This window comes from Sceloporus occidentalis, unplaced genomic scaffold (genome assembly GCF_023333645.1).
Source record: "Sceloporus occidentalis isolate IW3139 unplaced genomic scaffold, rSceOcc1.0.p SCAF_19, whole genome shotgun sequence".
NCBI classification, from domain to species: Eukaryota; Metazoa; Chordata; class Lepidosauria; order Squamata; family Phrynosomatidae; genus Sceloporus; species Sceloporus occidentalis.
In genome coordinates, this window is record NW_028316999.1 from 9,246,349 (window position 1) to 9,268,022 (window position 21,674).

The following is a 21,674-nucleotide window of genomic DNA, read 5'->3' on the forward strand; positions in this document are numbered from 1 at the left end:
CCCTGCCACCTAGAGTTCACACAATCTGCCCCTATTCACAAGAAGCTGCCACTATGGTTGCCATGTCTAACAATGTAACCCCTTATGTAATGTAAAGGTGAGAAGAATGAAAATGGATTTGAAATTTAATAACACGCTAGTCTTGTCAGCTTCTTTTGTTCTAGTGCAAATAGCCTGTATTTAATGTGACATCTATACCCAAATCCTGCGTAACTCTATAATCGTCTTTCACAATTCGAGAACAGGTGAGGGCAGGAGATTAATGCATCTTCTGTCTCCTTCAAAGCATCTTCTTTCTATTTCAAGCCACCATATACATACTTTGAGGAGTTTATATGGGTGCTCTGTAATTCACTAAACTAATTCCCAAACCCATTGACAGACCTCTGCAATTGTTAAAGTAGTCTTTCTTACCACCTTAATGTGAAGGGACAACCTCCTGATCATTTCTTGCAGGGACGGGCTGAGATTTCACTCAATACACATATGAAACTCTCAGATGTTAAATTCTCAGATGGCTTAGTGCGGATCTTGCCAGCAAACTACCAGTTTATAGACTCAGTTAGGGCACCTGTTTCTCCTTAAACAGAACAAAGTAATTTGTTTCGACTTTGTGAACAAAGGTGTTCGAGCCACATCACTCACATGCGTACTCAAAGGCACGGATTGAACAACCTTATGCTATAGGCATTAAAGTTCCATATATCGAGATAGAGATATATATATATATATTATACAGTCTTTGGAATTAGGTTCATACAAATAGAGTGTGTGTGTGTTCCCCTACACTAAGAATTGGGTAATAGCAGGCATTAAGCGCTCGTCTACATCCACCAGACAAGCAAGAAGACTTGCTTTTTCCACCGATTGCAACACCTCACCAACAGATTATCTGCAAAATATAACATCAAAATGTTATCACAAAAAAAAACTAGCATATATCAGACCCTCACTCATGCAAACCTTTTTGTACAATAGTGTGGGGGTAGCACCGGAGGTACGAACGTGGGAAGGTAATTTAATCCTTGTTTCATGTGTACGAAATATTGTATACTCTCTCATCAGTCACTGGCTCAGAGATGAGTAGCACATTTTAGGAACAACGTGTTCCATGATGTTTAAGGCAGCCTGATAATCATGGGTTATGTAGTCCACAAAGATTTGCCCCTATCTGAACCAACTTGTGAAGAGGAGCACAGACTGAGAGGTGTGGTGGGATTCCATGCTGCATTATGTAGCATACTTTTCGTTAATATAGTTCCTTAGTGAGAGTGTTGCGTAACTCACTTGACCCGTGCCTATGTGTGTCTGCATATTGGCTTGCGTTTCAGAGTCTGGCAAGTAATGTGTCCGGGGAGGCTATAGTAGGCAAAGGAAGTGCTATAACAGAGGATCTGTGGTCTAAATAAAATATGAACTTGGTTATAAGACACGGTCGCTTTTTTTTTTTTATTATGAAAAAAACGTAGTCTTGTAACCAAGCAAATATGGTAAATCCATACCACTGTCTTTCTTTTGCACTGTGTATTTAGTTGATGTTCTGTATTATCTCCTTGCAGTTTACTATTCTTGCTGTGTTTTGTTCCAAGTGACCAGTTACCCAATTTTTCTTCTTTCAAAGCAGTGTTTGAATTTTGTTTACTAGCTTGGGGATATTTTGTCCTGTTTAATATTGCTGCAGTTGATGTATGGATTTATTTCACCCTACATCATGAATGTTTCATAAGACAATTTATTTTTTTAGTGATCAAACTTAAATGCAAAACATAAATCGGATAATGCCAAATTCTGTGACTTCCATAATCTGTTGTCGGTCCCAAAATAATTCAGTTCAGGTCTACAGTGGCGTAGTCTTTGAAAAGAGAAAATGATCTGAATCAGTTTGTGAATGTATGTTGAATATATAACTGGAATAATACATCAATTGCAATGTTATGTACCCATATGAGTTTAGTGCAAGCACTCTTAAAGGGAACTCCCAGCATTTTTTTAAATCCTTTATATCTTGTCACAAAATATCTCATAAATAGTAGTAGCTTCATTTTTCTGCTTCACCTACCCAAGACCCTCTTTTATTTGTGAAGCCAGCTCTCGTTTTCAAAGCCTCTCAAAGATCAGAACAGCTCCTATTGCATCACGTGTGATGGTGTGTAATCCTGTAAATATATATGCTGCAAAGAATGTCAAGCAAACTTACAAAAGCCACATATTATTATTGCAAACATAATACCCTGGCTTCATGCATGCCTGCTCTGACTTCAGCTTAGCCTACTAAGTACCCCTTTTAGTGACCAAAGTCTGTCGAGGAAAGGTGGTACCTTTTTTATGCACATTTTTCTGCTTGCTTCAAGTAACCAAAACCTAACAAAAACTGCCATATAGAAAAAAAACTTGGGAGTCCCCTTCACTGGGGAGGGGAAAGCTTTTTCGGGGGGAGATCTTTAGGAGTTAACATTGCAAAATATGATTTGACCACTGGTCCCATGTAGTCTGTCCATAATATCTGCTATAAAGATTCAAACCTTATCTGGTCCTTGATCTTATATTCAGGCTTCCAGTCTCCCCAGCTGGCTGGGGTAGGCACAGGCCCATAAGCAATGTCCTACCAACCAGTAAGGTGATCAGCCCTTGATGCCACTAGGAACGGCTTCGTCAGTAAGTGGTTAACAATCCAGCATCTGAGTAAATAGTTATCACCAACAGCACTTAAGATATAAACATAGCAGGGTTTATTATCCATATGATGATGATCGCAAGCTTTTTAAACTAACTCTAGGAAATAGTATATCACGACTGTGTTCTCTAAATAGACACCCGGACGGATTGTAAACTGCAACTACTCTGAGCAAATATCTTATCTGTATTATAGACTGGTGCGTATTATACTCGGTGTTGTATGTTATGGCTTCAGCTTTAACACTGTGGAGGAGGGGTTTATGTTGCTTGCTGCCGTCAGATTGCCATTCAGAACTGGTAACCTGATGCATGGGGCACGGAGGAGGACTCATGGGACCTAAGAAGAAAGAATCTGTTTACTTGTCAGTATCTTACCGCACGGTGAATATTGTGTGGACAAGTACATGGGTTTATTTTAAACGTATATATGCACGTATGTTGCACATTTAAGTAGAAAACATAGTGAATATTGTATTTTTTAAATATTTGTTCCTGCCCCCTTCTCATGCTGTGTCCTAAATGTCCCAGGGTTAATTGAACATATTACGGGTTTGCTCCTTAACTTATACACTAGATCTGTGGAGTTCTTCATCCGAGATAAATATGAAAGGAAGAAATATTATGACAAGAATGCATCCACAGCTGTCAACGTAAGTACAGTTTTCTTGGATTGAAAAAGGCTCTACCGCTAAAAATATACATGGTACTGCTAGGTGCTAACACATCTATTGTTAAAAACTGCAAATATAAGGTCATAGGTTTCATACTCATCAGTCCATATGAAAAATGTGATAGAATGTATTAATATATCTTCACTGATTATTAGAAGCCTGAACCTGCCTTTTGGGGGGGGGGGGGGGCGGGGTCGTTATTTGTATCGCATATAAATAAAATCCGTTCAATGAGAATAAATTAGTCACAATGTCGTATAAAAATCAGAGACTGGTGTGGTGTCAGTAGTTTACAAAAGTACATTGCTCAATGAACCATTCTTTGGTTGCACGTAATAGTAGAAATACTACTGTGAATTCTGCTGACGTAACAGTCATGTGACATTTTCTTTCCAGTAACTTTGCTTAGAAAGTGTAAGCTTAAAATGTTTAATTGTAGGCTCTTCTCTCGACTCGCATATAAGTTGAACCACATTAAATTAGAATTAAGTTAGATCTATATATATATATATATATATCTATCTTAAGTGTATTATATATATATTACACACACACATACGCACACTTAAACGTGCACACGTATTAGATTTGCTAAAAAGGTTAAATGAAAGTGATTTTTAACCCCTTCAGTCCCCCATAGATGTACCGGTACCCCTATGGACGTGCCGGTACATCCTGACCTTCTTGCAGCGGGAGGGACGCATTCCAGCCACTACACGGGAGATCAGGCTGTCGTTTCTGCTGCCTGATCTTTTGTAACAGCTGCTAGTGCAACAACCGGGAAAATTTAACATTTTGAAATGCCCAATCCGCGATCGGGCCTTCCCTTCCGGGTCGCGTCAGTGCTGACGTCTGTCCGGACCCTGCTGGCATATCCAATTGCTCTGATGAGGCTCTGATCAGACACTGATCTCTATGCAAGTCTATGGGAATTTCATAGAGATCAAAGTGTGATTGGTGAAGGGGGATCACAGAGAGGAGAGTGAGAAACCATGTTTGGACAGCATAATCCAAAATTCAGTCTTCCTGAAAGCCCGCATGGATCAAATGATGAGAGATCTTTGCCAGATAGTTGCTGATCTTTCTCAGGGCCAAGGGTCGTAGGCTGTGCATTGTATAGGCGTGTGCGTGTTCATGTGTATTTATTCCATATGTAGAAATTCAAATTTGTAGCACTATTAAAATGTGTAAAAACACCCAAGTGTCCTGGTGTCGCACACCACTCAGACTTTTTTTTTTTTTTTAATCCATTTTTTTGGGGGGGGGAAGTTGCTGTTAAATAAAAGATGATATTTTGATTGATGATATTTTGATTGAATGAAGGGCTTATGTAGAGATTGGTGCTGTGTGCTGCATGATCCCCCTGCGAGTTAGAGACCTATCCAGCAAAGCAATAGCAGCAAGTTTTTCCACATAATCCTATTTTGTAACCTAATCTAATTGTTCCATCTCTCCACAAAATCTTTCTTCTTGTTCCATCTCTCCACAAAATCTTTCTTCTTGTGTATGTGTGCCAATTTGATTTTGTATATAGCTTGGGTTTTTGTTTGGCTTTAATTTTATGAAGCATTACAATGTCAGGCTAAAATGGACTTTTATGGTAGACTGTGGTGGCTTCTGGTCCTTGTCTCTCTTTGAAGACAGCAGTGTTCTTCATAGCTCTTGAGGGGGCCAAGATGATTCTGCCCCATCAAGCTTTGGCCGAGTAAAGGATGGGGTGGCCCACAGATGACTTCAAGTCCGGTTTTCACTGTGTCTCCTTTTGAGGACGTTTTGGTTCACCCCTTATGATTCAGAAGCATCATCAGCACGGACTTCAGAAAACAAAAATCTTGATGAGAGCACAGATTTTCTACTTTAACCGGAGGCAAACACTTTTTTTTCCTTCTTGATTGCAATTCTGTAATGATTAGGCAATTCAAGTTTCAATTTATTTTAATTCCATTTTTTAATTACATTTATGTACGTATACAAACATTTTCAATGTGATCTGTCACAAATAGTCTTATTGTGTTCACACGTCTGTTTTAATCCATATGCTTAGTATTGCTGTGAACAATGCAGGCTTAAGGCAGAATTCATAATACAGGTAGAAATCCCAGCTCGTTTAATCTTTAGTTAATTAAAAAGCAAGTCAAACTTGCATTTTCTCTTGCCCTATAAATATATCTGTTATTGCATAGAAAACCTTTAACATAAAACATAAGCTGGTATGTTTAATTTGATATAGTCTCTGAATAGTCAGACAATGCGTGCATGGCAATAACAATATTATGCTAATATACCGTATTTCCCCAAGTATAAGACGCTCCCATGTATAAGACGCATCTTTATTTTGGGGGCCGAAATTTAAAAAAAAAAATATTACATGAAGTTATTGTACTGGCTTCCTGGGCATGATATGAGTGTGTTTGATGTTAGCTACTAGCAATTGTTAGCAATCACACTCCTATCATGCTCAGGCTGCCAGTACATGCAAATCACTTTCAGCCTCCCTGTGCCCCCTACACACGGATCCATGCTCACACACACACATACACACACATACACACACACACATACACACACATACACACACATACACACACACATACACACACACACACACACACATACACACACACACATACAGACACACACACATACAGACACACACACACACATACACACACACTTACTCCCCCACCTTACCTGAACTGCAGATCTTCTGTTGCTGCTTGTAGACTTCCGTGGGGGGGTGCTGTTTCCCCTCTGTCTTGCTCGAACAGGAACTGAGTGGAGTCATGTGATGCGATGTGCATTCACGTGACTCCACTGGGTTCCTGTGTCTCCGTGGCAGGACCAGGAGACGCTATATATATATATATATATATATATATATATATATATATATATATATATATATATATATATAATATATATATCTCTATCTCTACCACCACTGTATGACGCCCCAAATTTTTCTAAAATGCGTCTTATACATGGGGAAATACGGTATATTATAATAGAGGTAGATATGCTGACATATACCAGACCTAGATATTAAATATGGCTTTTAAAGACTGAGAAATAAGAAGCCCAATTGAATGACCTACTTGATAGCTAGATTTACCACCTAGGGCACAGTCATGTAACTGACACTAACAGATCAAACACAAGTACTAGTTTAGCAAACATAACTTTTCTCATAGCAACTGCTATTTTCAGTTTAAAAAACTTAAAACAGCCCACCTAAATATATGAAAGCAGTTTTCTAGACATCTGACCCAGTAACTGAACAATTGAGTTAACTAGGTGTAAAGTTGTGGCCAGATCTCCTTGATACAATCTGAAACTAATGGAAGCCAAATATGGTGTTCATGTAAATATTTATTTAAAACCCCAAACATTATCGTCCTATTTGACAGTTTTGCACATGAGTAGTAGTGAAATGTGTACATGCATGATGTTTCTTAAATACAAATTTTACTGTATTAGGATACTGATAGTGTCCTAAAGATTCTAGTTATGTGATTGGATAGATGGAATTTTCAGTCTATGGGTTATATGAGGGACAAAAATAGGGTGGGACAATGGTGGTGGTTTCAACAATGCCGTTTTTTTTTTTTTTCTTCAGTAGATAGAAATGTAATTTGTACAACTTTAAAGACTTCTTTTTTTTAATAGCTCAAAAGGCAAAATGGGTCTGCTTGTCAACAGGACTAGTCTTTCTAGCTAATGGATGTCGCTGTTACTTAAACATAATATATATCCGATCAGAGCTAGACGAGTGTAAAGCTCATGACCTTTCATTGCACATCTACCTTTTTTACTAGCTCCTTCGGCAAAGTCTTAACTTTTTTTGGATTTTATTTTTACATGCCTTATTGGCATATTTTTCTACTCCTTTTTTGTGCCGTTCTCATACTTTTTATTTTTTTTCTTCTTTAACTACGTCGGTGCTTCAGGTTAGAATGTGTACATGATTCGTAGTGATTAATATGTATAAACCTGACCTGCTTTGAAGTGGCAAAGAATTGCCGATTGGATGAGGCAGTTTCTCCTTTGGGATGTTAAGATTTTTGCATGTGACGTTGACTTGCACATAAAGCCTACTTACGCTCTGTTCATTCATATCCTGTCAGTCTGCATTCTGTTAGCTTTTGTATATCATTTTGTCATACGTCGCATACTATTTTATTCTAAGACTATTTTTATGGCCTTTTTTGTTTTGCTTTTGTGATTCTTCCCGATCATGTACAACTAGGGAGTAGAGTGCTTAGACTAAAGGATCTGAGACTGTGGTGAGTGAGGACAAAACAAAATGAGGTCAATAATATTAAATGGTGCGGGGCACTAAATATCAACATTCAATACAGTCAGATTATTATGAAACTCAGTTTTAATTCTGCCAAATAGATCTGTTGTGTACTTTCTTACCCGGCAATAGCTGGCTTTCTTGTGGCTAATTGTCCTGACAGTGTTGGAAAAATGTATTTCACTATTTCCAGGTTTCGTAGTGACTTATTGATTTAACTGGGCTACTAGTGTTGCCAAGCTGCACACATGGAATCTATAAAGCAATAAACGTCGGCTATATAGGAAAGACCTGCTTAAATTTATTATAACATCTGCCTCTGTGATTCCGTATTTAAAAGTCCATTGTGTGTTTTTTATACTGCCTGTTTTTATGATGTTGTTCTAGCACCAAAATCAAAAGAAGACTGTGTAATTTTTGCATAGGGTTAAAAATGAAACAACGGGAAATGTGCGCTAATCGGTCACAAAAATATGAGCTATCTAGCAGCCCCACAGCTAAGAGTTACTGGGTTTGCTGCTTTGGGGTTGGGGCTAGCATGATCAGGGGTGTGGCTATCTGAGTAGTTTAAGCACAGAATAGGAAGTGGGCGGGACTTATTAGGGGTGTATAAAGCGAAGCAACATGTGCACACCGCGTAGAAGGTCAAAGGCTGTCCCGCAGGCCCTGTCATAATCTATTCTGTAGAGTATCCAGGTTCCCTGCTCAGAAGGGGCTCTCTTCCAGTACATTTAGCCCTACAGCTAGAATCAATCACCTCATCAATATTCAAATCCATAATCCATTTTTGAAGAAGCAATCATAACAGATGTTTGTTTTTAAATGCCTTTTTTTTTTTTTTTCCTTCAACACAACAGTGAATAAGACACAACATGAAGGTGAGGTTTTGTGGGGGGTTTTTTCTCTCTCCAGCATTATCAAGGATTGTACAAAAGATAATCCAGGCTAATTCTGCCTTGCACAGGCTGTCTGTGTGATGGTGTATTGAAGCACAAGTTAAATGCGGTTTGCATTGACAGCTTTTCTGGGCTGCTGAACTAGGGGGGAGGGGGAAGAATGCAGGTGGATTCCCTTGAGTTAAGTGCAGAAAACATTGGGGACCCACACAATTTTAAAAGACAAAAAATTCTCTAAACCAGAGTGCACCTGACTGGACTACTAAAATATACTTGTTAGATGTTTGAATTTCTGTTTTTAATTGCACCTACGACATGGGTAAATTCTGGGATTCCAGCATGCTTCACAGGTACAGATAAAGAGGAAAGTCTTGAGTTCTGGATTTACCAATTTATGCCCCTAGCTTCAAAAAGAAAGCAGTGTCACGGATGTGCGTTTCTGTGTGAGTGTGTGTGGGGGGGTGTGCGTCTGGCAGTATCTTTGTGTCTGGGCGGGTTAGTGAGCGTGTCTGGGCGGGTTAGTGAGCGTGTCTGGGCGGCTTAGTGAGCGTGTCTGGGCGTGTATAAATGTTGAATGTCTAGTGGTGTTAGTGTGAGTGTCTGTGCATGTGATTGCGTGTTTAGGGTTAAAGATGTCTAAATGTTAGTGTCTGGGTGTGTTAGTATCAAGACTAGTGTGTGGGGTGAGGACCCCCTCCCGAAGCCATGTTCTGGATCAGTCTTTGCCTTTTTTGCTGCAACTTCACATCCACTCGGTATACGATACTAAACATTGAGTATTCCATAACTTTATGACATGGTGTTTTTCTCCAATTAAAAAAACGTTCTGATTATGTTGCTGTGCGCTATGCTCCTGAAAAGGCACCTAATGCTGCAATTACATAGAACAAGGAAAATCTGCTGGAGTACATTTAAGGATGTTGTGTTGGATGGGCTATGTTTGGCAGTACCATAAACCCTGCCGTTAAAACGGTGAGCATACAATTATGTAGTGATTTTTAATGAGACTATCTTCTAGAACTCCTGTATAATTTCGTAAACCTGCTGCTAAATGTGAAACGTATTTCACAGTTGCCAGAAGAAACATACCGGTAATTTCAGGTAAAATAATATTCTGATTGGGTAAATCATTGGTGAGAATCGGCAGACAGCCCAACATTTCAGATGGTCATATAAGGATGTTTGATAATAGGGAGTGCAGTTAGAGCTGTGGTGGGGGCAGGGGAGCTGAATCAAGATACTTTGTGCCTGTAGCTTATTGGTATCAACTTATTGATGTATGCAGTTGAGAGAAACTGGAAAATGTATTTCATTTACACAGTTTAATTTCGAACGGTTTTTACAATTTCATTAGACATTATTTCTGCTGTAAGGACTCTAGAACGCTGATACTCACACCCAGCTAGCATTCTAAGCTCTTACGAAAGGGGGACATCCTTGAAGAACAGAAATAGTTTGGCCCGAAAGCAAGACTCCAATGGGGACATTTGGGAGGTATGGACCAATATGACTAATGAAGAGCTCTGTGGCATTAAAAGCCCCTGTAGTAGTTTCACTACTATTTTTTACTCAGATTTAAAAACGGCAAAGCGTTTTAAGAAACTTTGTAGTTTAAAAAAAAAATAGCCTATGCTATTTTATCACATAACAAACATTCCCTGAAAAAATATAAATCATGCAGCGTTTGACATGATCAAATTATTTTTGGGAAGGACTTGAGTAATGTTTCTAATTCTGAGTAATTATCTGTTAATTTCATGTATTTAAGAATTTTATTTCATATGATAAAAATAAGTAGCACATTATTTTTACAGCCTACAAGTAAAAGGTGATTAGAGAAAGCTTAGAAGGTACTAGGATTGTGGTAGAAAGTAGGTGGTCAGGGGTGACAACACTCACAGGAGAAGCAGGAGTGATGAGAGATGAAGGGGATGTTAAATCTAGCCAGATCCCAGACCTTCAATGTGCACGATGCAAACACATCCGGGAAGAGAGTGTTAAGTAGACTGCTGGCTCTCAAGTTCCTCCCCACCAAGCTCAACAAACCATGTCTTAATGGACCTTGCTTTGTGCACAGGGGCACAATCATGTTGGAACCAGAAAGGGTCTTCCTCAAACTGAAGTCAGAATGCTGAAAGCATACACTTGTCTTAAATTATATTGTATGCTGTAGCATTAACATTAATTCCCTTCACTGGAATTAAGGAGACTAGCCTAAAACGTGGAAAAACAGCCCCAGACCACCTCCACCAAATATTACAGTAGGCATTATGCATTCTGGTAGGTAGCATTCACCTGACATCCACCAAACTCATTCACCCATCAGACTTCCAGTCGAACATGATTTATCCCGCCAGAGAACATGTCTCCAATGCTCCAGTGACCGTGTGCCATAGAAACCCATTTCATGAAGCACAGAGCTTGTGTTGGTGTTGCTTCCCGGAGCACTTTGGAACTCTGTAGTGAGTGATGTTACGGACAGCCGATTTTTATGGGCAATGCAATACAGCATGGAGGCCCCGCTCTGTGGGTGTGCGTGGTCTGCCGCTTCCTGGCTGATCTGTTACTCCCAGACGTTTCCACTGACTTGTGGCAATGGTGGCATCTAATGACAGTTCCATCTTTAAAGTCAGCGCCTTATTACAACACATTCTACTGCCAATGTTTGTCTATTGAGATGGCTGCCTGTGTGATTTAATACAGCTGTTAGCAATCGGTGTGGGTAAAGCACCTAAACTCAATATTAAGGGGGGACACTCATGGTGTGTGTATATACATAGAGAGAGAGATACAGATATATAGATGTGTGTATGTATAATATATGCTCTGATTGCAAAATTTTTCTGTTTGTGGTTCTCGTTTTTTCTTTTGTTTTTTTGGAGGGCATCATGGAGTAATGTCAGGTTTACAGCTGTAGAGATTTAATGCTTGGTGTGAACACTTCTCGGTTGCATTTTTAGCAGTGAAGAGAGCGGGAGGGATAATGGTTCCATTAAAGTGATCAACTGCACATGCAGAAATCGGGGAGAAAGAATGCTTTTAGATGAAACCTATTTTCGTGTGTAAATGGCATCTGCTTTCAGCATAACTATTCCACCTAATACCTCTGGGTACTTCTGAAAGAACAACATTTGAAATGAGGTTATGCTCTGATACTGCAGGGGGGAAGACTTCTACATTGATTTATCATTATAGCAACAGTTCATGTTAAGCTCATGTGTACGTGAGCACAGGGCTGCTCAGTGTCTGTTCGGCTAACTGGAAACCTATTTAGCTTTGTCTCCATTTACCATTTCTCTTTCCCAGTTGGCTGTTCTGGCAGTGCACTCCACATGTTTTCAAATAATAATCATAAACCCATCAACACCAAGAAATGAGCATTAATAGCACAGTATCGAGAAACGGTTAGCGGCTCCTTTTGATAAATGATTTTGTCTGAGTATATGGTAGAATGAGTGTTTTTAAATATCCTCTGTATCCCCCCTCCCGCGAAATAGTATTTATTCCTTCAATCCCACCAACATAAGAACAAGAAATCACACATTGGCTTGTTTTAATGCAGGAACTGAATGTCTTACAAGTAATTATTTCGCAATCCTCTCATAGATTACGGTGGAGTAATATTAGATAAACAGAGGCGCATTTTATCTCTGTTAATGAATCTGGCCTATTACATACTTTCTCATTTTTTTCATTACAATGTACAGAAGGATTGCCGTTCAGATGCTTACGATACATTTATCCTCCATCGTTGAATATGGCCCATTAGCTGGTGTTTATCATCTGTTATTAATTTATGTGATGCCCATAGAGCAATTATCTGAACCTTGTTTTTTTACGCTCTGTATGCTTCAGGTTTAGCCAAGCGATGACATTGAAATTAAACAGTATTGCAGGATGACAAATTTGGCTATACAAACGCTTTCATCGACTTCAAACTTCAATTGATCCTCCTTTTTATCTTTGTTCACCTGTTTGATCCAACTTTGTAACTGTATGTATATGGGCTGCTGGCATGCTGTGTGTGTGTGTGTGTGTGTGTGTGTGTGTGTGTGTGTGTGTGTGGTTGCCATCGCTTAGAACCTCAAACACTATGATAAAAACCCTATCTTTTATAGTATAGGTACACGGGATAAACCTATCCAGATGACCTTAAAGGTATGGCGGTTACCATCTAATAAAACTATTCCAGTGGCGTCTAAGTAGAAACTTGCGCTACCAATTTAACTAACGCTGAAATCCCTCCATCACTTGTGATGGTATTGCATTTGCTATATATATAATCATGTATGTGTTCGTCCTTTTAACTTTTCATCCTTTCTATTTTCCACCTCTGATCTCATCTACCACCATCAAAGGAATAGCTAAAAGGTTTCATGCAAATATCCCGTTGTTCCATATGATTCCTCGGTGGATATTGCAGTGGAATCTTACTTCGCTCAAGGAGGAACTTGTCACATAGTCCCTGCGTTGATCCCTTTGATCAACTAATTTCCGAGTATAGGTGTTTCAGGGCCCTATTGGTTCAGTTATACTTCAAAGTATCAATTTGTTGACAAGGTAGTGCTTGTTATCTTCTTGAATTCAGCAAGAAACCTACATAATTTCTAGCCACGTTCTTCTTCATATATTGTTTTTGTGCTTCTGGCCCTAGCCCACCTTCAGTTGGTATTCCATTACACCAAATACCTATACTTGAGATCAGACGACTTTGAAAAACAGAAGACCTTAGTTTTGAATGTGATTGTGACTATTGAGTGTTCATCCAATTAACTATACTAAAATGAACATGGGAAAGTACGTTTTTCATTCATTCCCTTTGAAGCATGAAGTCGCCGAATTAGTTTTTCATTCCACTACCCTGATGTGACGTACGGTTGCATGGGCTGTATCACTACTTGTTTCTCCGACAAGAAGCGAGAGTCCGATGTTTAATTCCGTTTAGTTTCAATGTAGTCATTTTAATAGTAAAGCGTTTCTTTGCTATAATAGCTTGCCAATATGTGCATCGTGGGGAAATTCTTCCCCACCCCTTTTATTTTCTTGATTTCAGCGCAAGTAATATTAAAATGGGTCATTACTTAGATTTTCATGAATCTGACAAAGTCATTGACATTCCAAAACTAAATATACAGAATACAAATTAAATTCTGCTGGCTTCATATTCTCCCCAAGTGCTTTTGGAAACATGACTGAGAAGTCCAGTCTTACGACCAAATGTTTTTCTAAACTAAGGCTAGAAAAAAAAAACATTCTACAATTTACTGTTTGTAGGCCACTTACAAATGGTGCAATCCAAAAGACATATAGGAAAAATGGAACATGGGGTTTTCCCTTCATATTATACATGGGCGGTACCATCGTTTATTTTATTTTTTTTTAAATTGTTTTGTATACTTGGGGTACTTAACTCAAAGCTGTACAAAATGACTCCTATAATTTTTGCAGCCAAAGTTTTTTTTGTATAGATTTATCGATTCGTTGCTCATCAAAAAAGTCTGTGTGGGCCGATCCGCGCATATCCTGTTTCAGCCGTATTTAATACTTGCTTTGCCAGTGTATATAAGCCATAAAGGCTGGTGTTTACAGCATGCTCTTAACCCTTAATGCATTGTGGGGACCTGATGACACAGGCAGAGGCGCCCTGTTTTTCTCTGCTGCAGTGCCTGCTCCTGTTGCATGTCCTGATGGGACTGTTGCCATGAGCTCGTTCCTGCCTGTGTGACTCAATGCCAGCTGCTCCTGTACCTCTGCAAGTAAATGAATTCGTATGTTGCTCTGCCTGCCTTGCCTTTACTAATTCTGATCATCTGCCTTGCTTCTCTTCTTATCCCTTTCATCTGCTTTGTACAGACGTCGGCCTCTGATGCTGGGCAGCCCTCGGCATCCTCTCCTTCTCTGCAAGCTGCTGCTGAGAAAAGCAAATTGGAGGTATCATCTCATTTTCCTGTGTGAAATTTTCAAGCAGACAGCGTTGCGGTAATACGGTGCGCAGATGATCTGCAAATTGGCTACACCACAGAATACAAAATCTCTGCTCTTAAAGTGTTGGCGTCCTGTTACTCATCATTGGTGTTTACCCAAGAGAGGAAGAAGCTATGCTTAATCTTATTAGCCTTTTAGTCTAATATAAAAGCAATTTTATAGTAAAGTATGACAAACTGTGTTTAACTCGTACATTAAAAAATGTATATTTTCTCATATGCATCATTGGTGTCTACAAAAAGTTGGCTTCCCTGGCTTTAAGAGAAGCCAGAAGTGCAGTTTATAATGTCTCTGAAAGAAGAAAGGTCTCCCATCTCCCATAAGCAATTCAGGACCAATACCCCTCATGTGTGTGCCAAGTGCCGAGTATAAGACTGGCTATCCACAATATGCAAAGCTTCTAAGATCCTATGAACTGCAATTTGTTTGATTTGCTAGCTGCGCCTTTTACATTACATGCAGATCCCTTAGGAAGCAATCATTTTGTAATCTGCTACTAGATTAATACATGGTTGCTATTGCAGATCTCTATTTTTACTCCTGTAATAATCAATACCATTAGATGTTGATACCTTTTTATTGGACCAGCATAGAAATAGGTGTGTTTTGATTGAAGTCAATGGAATTCACTCTTCTCTATTCCATCTGAGGTCGTGAAAGCTGATGTAACGTTACCTTTTTTTTTATGATGGTATCAACTGCGATTAACCACTACCGGCGTTCCAAGCTCATAATTAACTCCGCTTTTAGCCTTTACTGGAGTGTAAGGAAGTGTTTGCGTTAACTTGATTCATCTCAAACAAATATAACGAATAAGTATTTAAAGAGATGCTTATGTTTAAAGCAGTTTAATTAACAATCTATAGCTTGTGATGTTGGGCAGTTTAATGTATAGCTTTCTTTTTTTCTAAGTTACTTAGTATAATGGCAATCCTGTTTGATAGTAACTCATATCAGTCACACTGATCGTTTGCAATGCCTACCTCGGTGCATATGTTACACCGAAGGACCATATAGAATTTTATATATGGAGAAGAAGAAAGCATTTAAAATACTTTTTTCTTCTATTGTAGAAAGAAAAGGAGAAAAAGGAAGAGAAGAAGAAAGACAAAGATAGTGAAAAATCTGTTAAAGCTGTCGGTAGTGAAAAGGTAAGTCCAAAAAGACACCCGAGCCAGTCCTGGTTTCTTCCTCCTAGGACAGAGTTTGATTTCATTTGAATTGTGTTTTGACTTTCTTCTTCTAAGCAGATAAAGTGTCAGATGCTGTGGTTTTGAAGCTACATACTCCAGTGAGATTTTTTTGCAATGGGAGTATGATCCCACATTCTTTATATGAATATGTATATAGTTCAGATATTTTTAAGGCCAGCCTCTCCCTTTCCTCCCTCCCCTTTTTTATTTTTAAGTATTCTATCTTCTGATGCAGTATGTGTTTGTGTGTATGTGTATATATGTGTGTATATATGTGTGTGTATATGTGTGTGTGTGTGTATATGTATATATATATATATATATATATATATATATATATATATATATATATATATATATATATATTGATAGGGATAATATGTCTCAAGTCTCCGTCTCTTGATGATCTGTTGCTTCCCTAATTGTGTATATTAGTTTGTTTTTTGTTTTTTCTATAAAATGATGTTGATTATTATAGGTAGTATGTATTGGAAATCTACATTAGGTGCCAGAATTATCATAAGCTTAGCAACAAGTCCCAGTTTGCCTTCTGTTTTATTATTTTGGGCTTGTTGTCTACTATATTATCAATTGCAAGCGAGATGAAAGAAAGAATTGTGTTTGATAGTAGACGCTCCCGGTGAACAGTGTCCTGTTTGTGTTGTGTGTGTGTGTGTGTGTGTGTGTATAGACCTTTTAAGTTGTGGAATTGTAGCCTCTGTCCCTCCTAACGAATAGTAAACATTCAGTGTTGGTTAATGGCCTCATTAGAAGTCGAATGCTGCCTTGGAAATATCCTCTGTTGGGCTTGTGAAGTGGAAGATAAGCGGGCCCGTGTTTTAAGCGGTCATGTAAATGTGTTTTTGCAGTGCTGCTTGCTAGAATATTCTCTTGTTCAGATACCATTGTGTTTCTTTTTGTTTACTCTCTCCTGTTGTGTTCAGATATCGGATTAGAAATCTCTACCATATTCTGTTTAACCACCTTTTTTGAAATGTAATACATTAACTGCAAAGCCATGATTTTTTCTGTAGTATTTGAGTGCGGATTTTCACGTGTTCGCTATTTAACCCTGCCTTGCCTTGGATCATGGCAATAACCATTTAATACTAGCCCGTCACATAGCTGTTGTGTGCAAGCCTCTTCCCCACTGCCCCCGATAGCATTGTAATAGCGAGTGTGACCTTCACTTTGAGATTAATTAAAGGCATAGTTAACAGAACGTTAGAAGCTGGCCAATGATTTGTAATCGTGTTTCTATTTATGTATTACACATTTTGCTACATACAGGGACGCTTGTATGATTTATAGCTGATTGTGTTTTTCCCTGCCCATTATATTTCCTATGCGACTACATGCCAAGATACAACTATCCAGTTACACGTAGCATACACAGTCATGTGAAGACACCTTGGCTAGCCTTGGTTATTGCCAGTTTGAGGCAGGTACACGTTATCACAATTTTTATAAATACATATTACAATGGTAGGCGTTTTCAACGCAAGCACATGATGGTCTGGGCAGCTTTTACGCCTCTAGAACTGAATGGAGGCTGGTATATCACATGCATGAGGATATGGAAAGAAGATGGCGGCAAATGCATATGGGGGGGATTTATGCGCTTGCAAAAAAGATCCCCATAAAACTTAGTGACCATGTAGTAATCATATCATGGCCAGTATGTCCTTTTAAGTGGCCCCATTTCAACTCTCATCAGTTATGCCATCCAACACCAGAATATAGTACATGGTGTGTCTAGGTTTTGTTTCCTCTAGAGTGCATAATTCACATGAGATTGACATAACACAACATGGCCAGTTATAACGATGTATCTGTTGTGAAAAGTTAAAATCAGTCTCTGCGTGGAATTACGTTTCTGATTATGTATTGTGAGATCCCAGCTGTTTTAGCTGTAAAGAAGAAAACGGTACTTTTTGTTTCCTTACTGTAAACAGTAGTGTATTTGAAAAAAAATCCTTTCATATCGAGGGACAAACATGCTTAATGTTTATCTGCTTTATTGTTGGTTACGAGATAGAAAAAGGCCTATTTTGTAAATATTTGCGCAATATCGGCATTGGGTAAGCCAGGCGCCGAATTGCTGCTTCGCTGATGTGCGTTTGGTTTATGTATACATTAATGAGTTGGTCTTCACACACACACAGAAGCCATTATTTTATGATAAATATCCTGTGAAAATTGTCTTTAACATGTCGCGGATAAAGCAGCTGACTTGAAAGTGTTGCGAGCAAATGCAGTAAATGATACATCCGCGTTTTCCTGTCGATTAGATTAAATTAGCATGGTTATATTGGCCTTGTAAAATGAATCACCGTGTAATCAAATCAGGGCTCCTGTATTCTGTTTTAACTTGGTGTATTTTCTGGCAAAAGTGTCTGAAAATGCTGGCAAAAGCTTTTAATATTCCAAATACTACCAAACAGCTGGTTCTCATTTTGTTTTCGCCTTTCAAAGTACAGCTTGCTTATTTTAACAAACACAATAATTCCTGATTTTCTAATGTCGCTCTCTGGCTTTTAATACCAGTCCCCCTGGGCAATTAAACAAATGATTCTAATAGCTCTACATCACGCTCTGTAGTATGTATTCAAGAAGGTTACTTTTCAAGAGATGGAATGTCCTAATTTAACATCTCGGATTTATGTACTGAGTGAATATGGCTTTTTTTTTTTTTTTGTATGTAGAAAGTCATCACCTTGCCACCATGTTTGGAACTCTACAGGTCACGGTCCTCTTTCTCTGGGGCAGAGGAGCCGTGTTTAGCTCTGCCCATTTAATGGTACTTAGGGCTAGCTCCATCCTTGTTTGTGGCTAGGTTCCCACAGCTAGCCCCTCTAGCGGTGAGGCTCATCCCTTGCATGACAAGGCCTGCTCCATCTCAAAGCCACTACCTTAGAGGAAGAGCTTCCCAGGTATATTCTCCAAATGCCATTTTACGTGTCCTGCAGTGCAAACATAATAATCCACTGAAATTTATGACAACTGTCACCATGACACCAAATTAGTATAGATCTTACCTTTGAAGCCATATCACGCTGACCTACCGGGAAATGTCTGGCACAGTTTTTAATCTTTGCCTTTTAATTTGAAATAGTATCCCTTAGCTTCACTAGCATTACAAGAGTAACACTTGAGACATGAAGTACTAGTTGTACACTTCTTGGCCAATTTTGCCCCCTAAGTGACCCATGTGTTTTAGTATTGAAAAACACTCCAACCATAATATGATGTACACTTGGCTAAACAGCACTGATTTGCTGCTTAAAGCGGCCAATCACTGCCAGAAGACCACTCCTGTTTAACTCAGAGGGAGCACCGAATAAGAGTGGTTGGTGGGTAGGGTGGTGTCCCAATTAGACTCCTTGGTATTTTTCCACAAGCCAGTGCTACAGCTGTTTTACTACTTTAAGGATTGATATTTTGTTTCTCCCCTGTGATGATTGCTACTTTTATATACATTTATATTTAGCATTCATGAAAGAATAATGGACATTTTACTGATAGGCTGGTAGATATGTGGCACATCTTTTCAGCAGAACTGATAGAGCCTAATACAGTAAAGGGGGGGGTTCAACATGCACAGGGTAGGCATAGAATTACCCTGAATATAAAACCAAATATAACTTTTTTATTTATTTATTTATTTTATTATAAATGGGCAGACTAAATAGAATTTAAAGGCTGGAAACACAGACAATGTGAAAATGTACAAAACTTTGTGATTTTGTTATGTCTTTTTAACTTCATGCTCTTTCCCAGCTAGTTTTAGATGACATTTTGCAGTTCTCAAGCCACCAACACAGATGACTTTTTGCAGTCCCATTGTGCGCAGTGTCTATCTAGGAGGCCTTTCCTCACTGGTTTTTATCATGCGTTCATTTTTTTTTTTCTTTTTTCCCATTGTAGCTTCAAGTCAAGGTAAAAATGCATTAAAAGGTCACGTAAGGAGCTTATGGATGGGCGTTTCAATTTGTAGGCTATCAATATTAGACAAGGACTCCTGTGATGGTTAGAAGAAAGTAATTTTTATTTCCTCCACAGGGAATGGTTTCTTTAGTTTCAGGTCTGTAAGAAAATGTGTTCTTCCGACTGAGATGGGAATTTTAGGGTAAAAAATGGAATTGGTTGCTGATGGTAGAATATAGCCTTTGATATGAAAGTATTAAAAGTGATTTAATGGATTTATGGTTCTATAACTGCTACCTATGAATATTATACCTAGCTGTGGATCTAATTTGTTCAGTGTTCCTTTGCCCATAAGCCCTGCGCTGATCCTTCTAAAACCAAAATGCCACGAGAAAGATTGTGATTCAGAACCGCAGAATAACTTTCTTTCGGTCTTTATGAAATGTTCCTTAAAGATAAATAGAAATGTTACTAATATTTGTGGCCCTCTCTTTTCAGCTTTTCCAGAATTTAGTGAAAAGAAAAAATTGAATTTTTAATGAGTTTTCTTTGAGTGAATAAACCAAGAGTAGTGTGTAATCTGAAGCCATATTCTACCATTTATAGATGATGAGTGAAATATTTGTCCTCTTACAGACTTGGAACATAATGTATTTTGCAATCTTTCACAAGATGCTGGGTGGGAGAGAATACATAATTTTCATTTACTAAATAACTGATTTTTTTTTTTATTTTTTTATTTTATTTTATTATTTTATTTTTTTTTTTAATTTTTTTTTTTACCTAGGACTGAAATAAGCCACAGCATATTTTGTTGCAGGACTGCTATCGTGGCTGATTTTTAATGAACCCAATAAATGTAAACCTATTAAGGCGCTTTAGTGTTCTCTTCAGGTTTAATTAAATGGATGAAGTAGGTGGGAATGCACAGCGTAAATAATTTAATGAGTCTCAAACACTCATTCTGCGGCCTCAGCCATGTGTGTCTCAGTACTGTCCTTGTACGGGAAAAATAATGGCAGAATTTCTCATTTTATGTGTCCTGGCAGGTATTTAGAAAATCATGTTCAGTTATAGATTACTTCATTTTAGTTTTAGACATTCGTTAATGTTCATATAATGCACGCTTTTTTCCCCTACTGAGTTTTATCCACTCTCCCTAGGGTTATTTGCTAAATGGAGCTGTAGTTGTAGCTTTAACTGCTTGGCAACACTGGCTAGTTTCAGAAAGAACTGATGTAGCCCTGTGCAATGCATTATTCAGTGCATGAGGAGACCTCACTTGGTCCTGAATAACATCGTTAAATTGGTGAGATTTCTCAAGCCAAGCTCTTATTACTGGAGACGGTTGTTGGAGATGGACCTATTTAATGTGTGGTGACATCAAGAAGTTAAAACCATAACTCTCCAACTCTATCTTTAGTGAATCGGCTCCACTGATTTAACAATGCTTTATACAGGGACTCAAGCTATTCATGGAGCAGGGGCTTACTGGGGCTTGTCCATTTATTACATAAAGTGAAGACTGTTGAAACTGCAGCTTCTCTGCATATTCTAATGTAAACTGCCTTTGTTAGTGAATACTTAATTGGGTGCATATTTTACTGCAAAAACAAAAGTTAAAAAATCCACACATCACAACATGGATGACCCACAACTTCTGTCTCTCAGTCTCTCTAGCATGTCTAGTAACCTGGCCCCCACTATCCAGTCCTTTTTAGCCCATCTTCTCCAATGCTTTTGGAGTCTAAAGTTCACCTGATCAAACATACAGTATATGCCGGTATAAATGTAAGTGAAGAACGATGCTTGTAGAAAGAAAACCATTGTCTGAATAGCTACTGAAAGAATACGGAAAAATGGAGCATTGGGCTTGTAAAAGGGGTCTCTGGTTATAGTTGCTCGGTAATAATGAAATCTCCCCGTGCATTGTGACCAACCTTATGCCATAACTGCCCTTGCCTTATATAACAAACAAAACAATAAATAAGTTAATGGAAAGAAGACACTTCTTGTTATTGGTATAATA

The 21,674-nt window shown here is 38.5% G+C and overlaps 1 protein-coding gene across 4 annotated transcripts in view; it reads left to right on the forward strand.

The window, feature by feature from the left end:
* The window catches only part of LOC149302378 (stromal membrane-associated protein 1-like), a 120,853-nt gene that overhangs the window by 48,359 nt on the left and 50,820 nt on the right, over nucleotides 1-21,674 (forward strand). For 2 of the 4 annotated variants that reach the window (XM_089482648.1, XM_089482650.1), the window contains exons 4-6: nucleotides 3,251-3,326; nucleotides 14,394-14,471; nucleotides 15,599-15,676. In XM_089482648.1, the coding sequence (XP_089338774.1) occupies nucleotides 3,251-3,326; nucleotides 14,394-14,471; nucleotides 15,599-15,676 (232 nt within the window). Of the gene's footprint in view, nucleotides 1-3,250; nucleotides 3,336-14,393; nucleotides 14,472-15,598; nucleotides 15,677-21,674 lie in introns of all 4 variants that reach the window. The other 2 variants (XM_089482649.1, XM_089482651.1) reach the window with 2 other exon arrangements.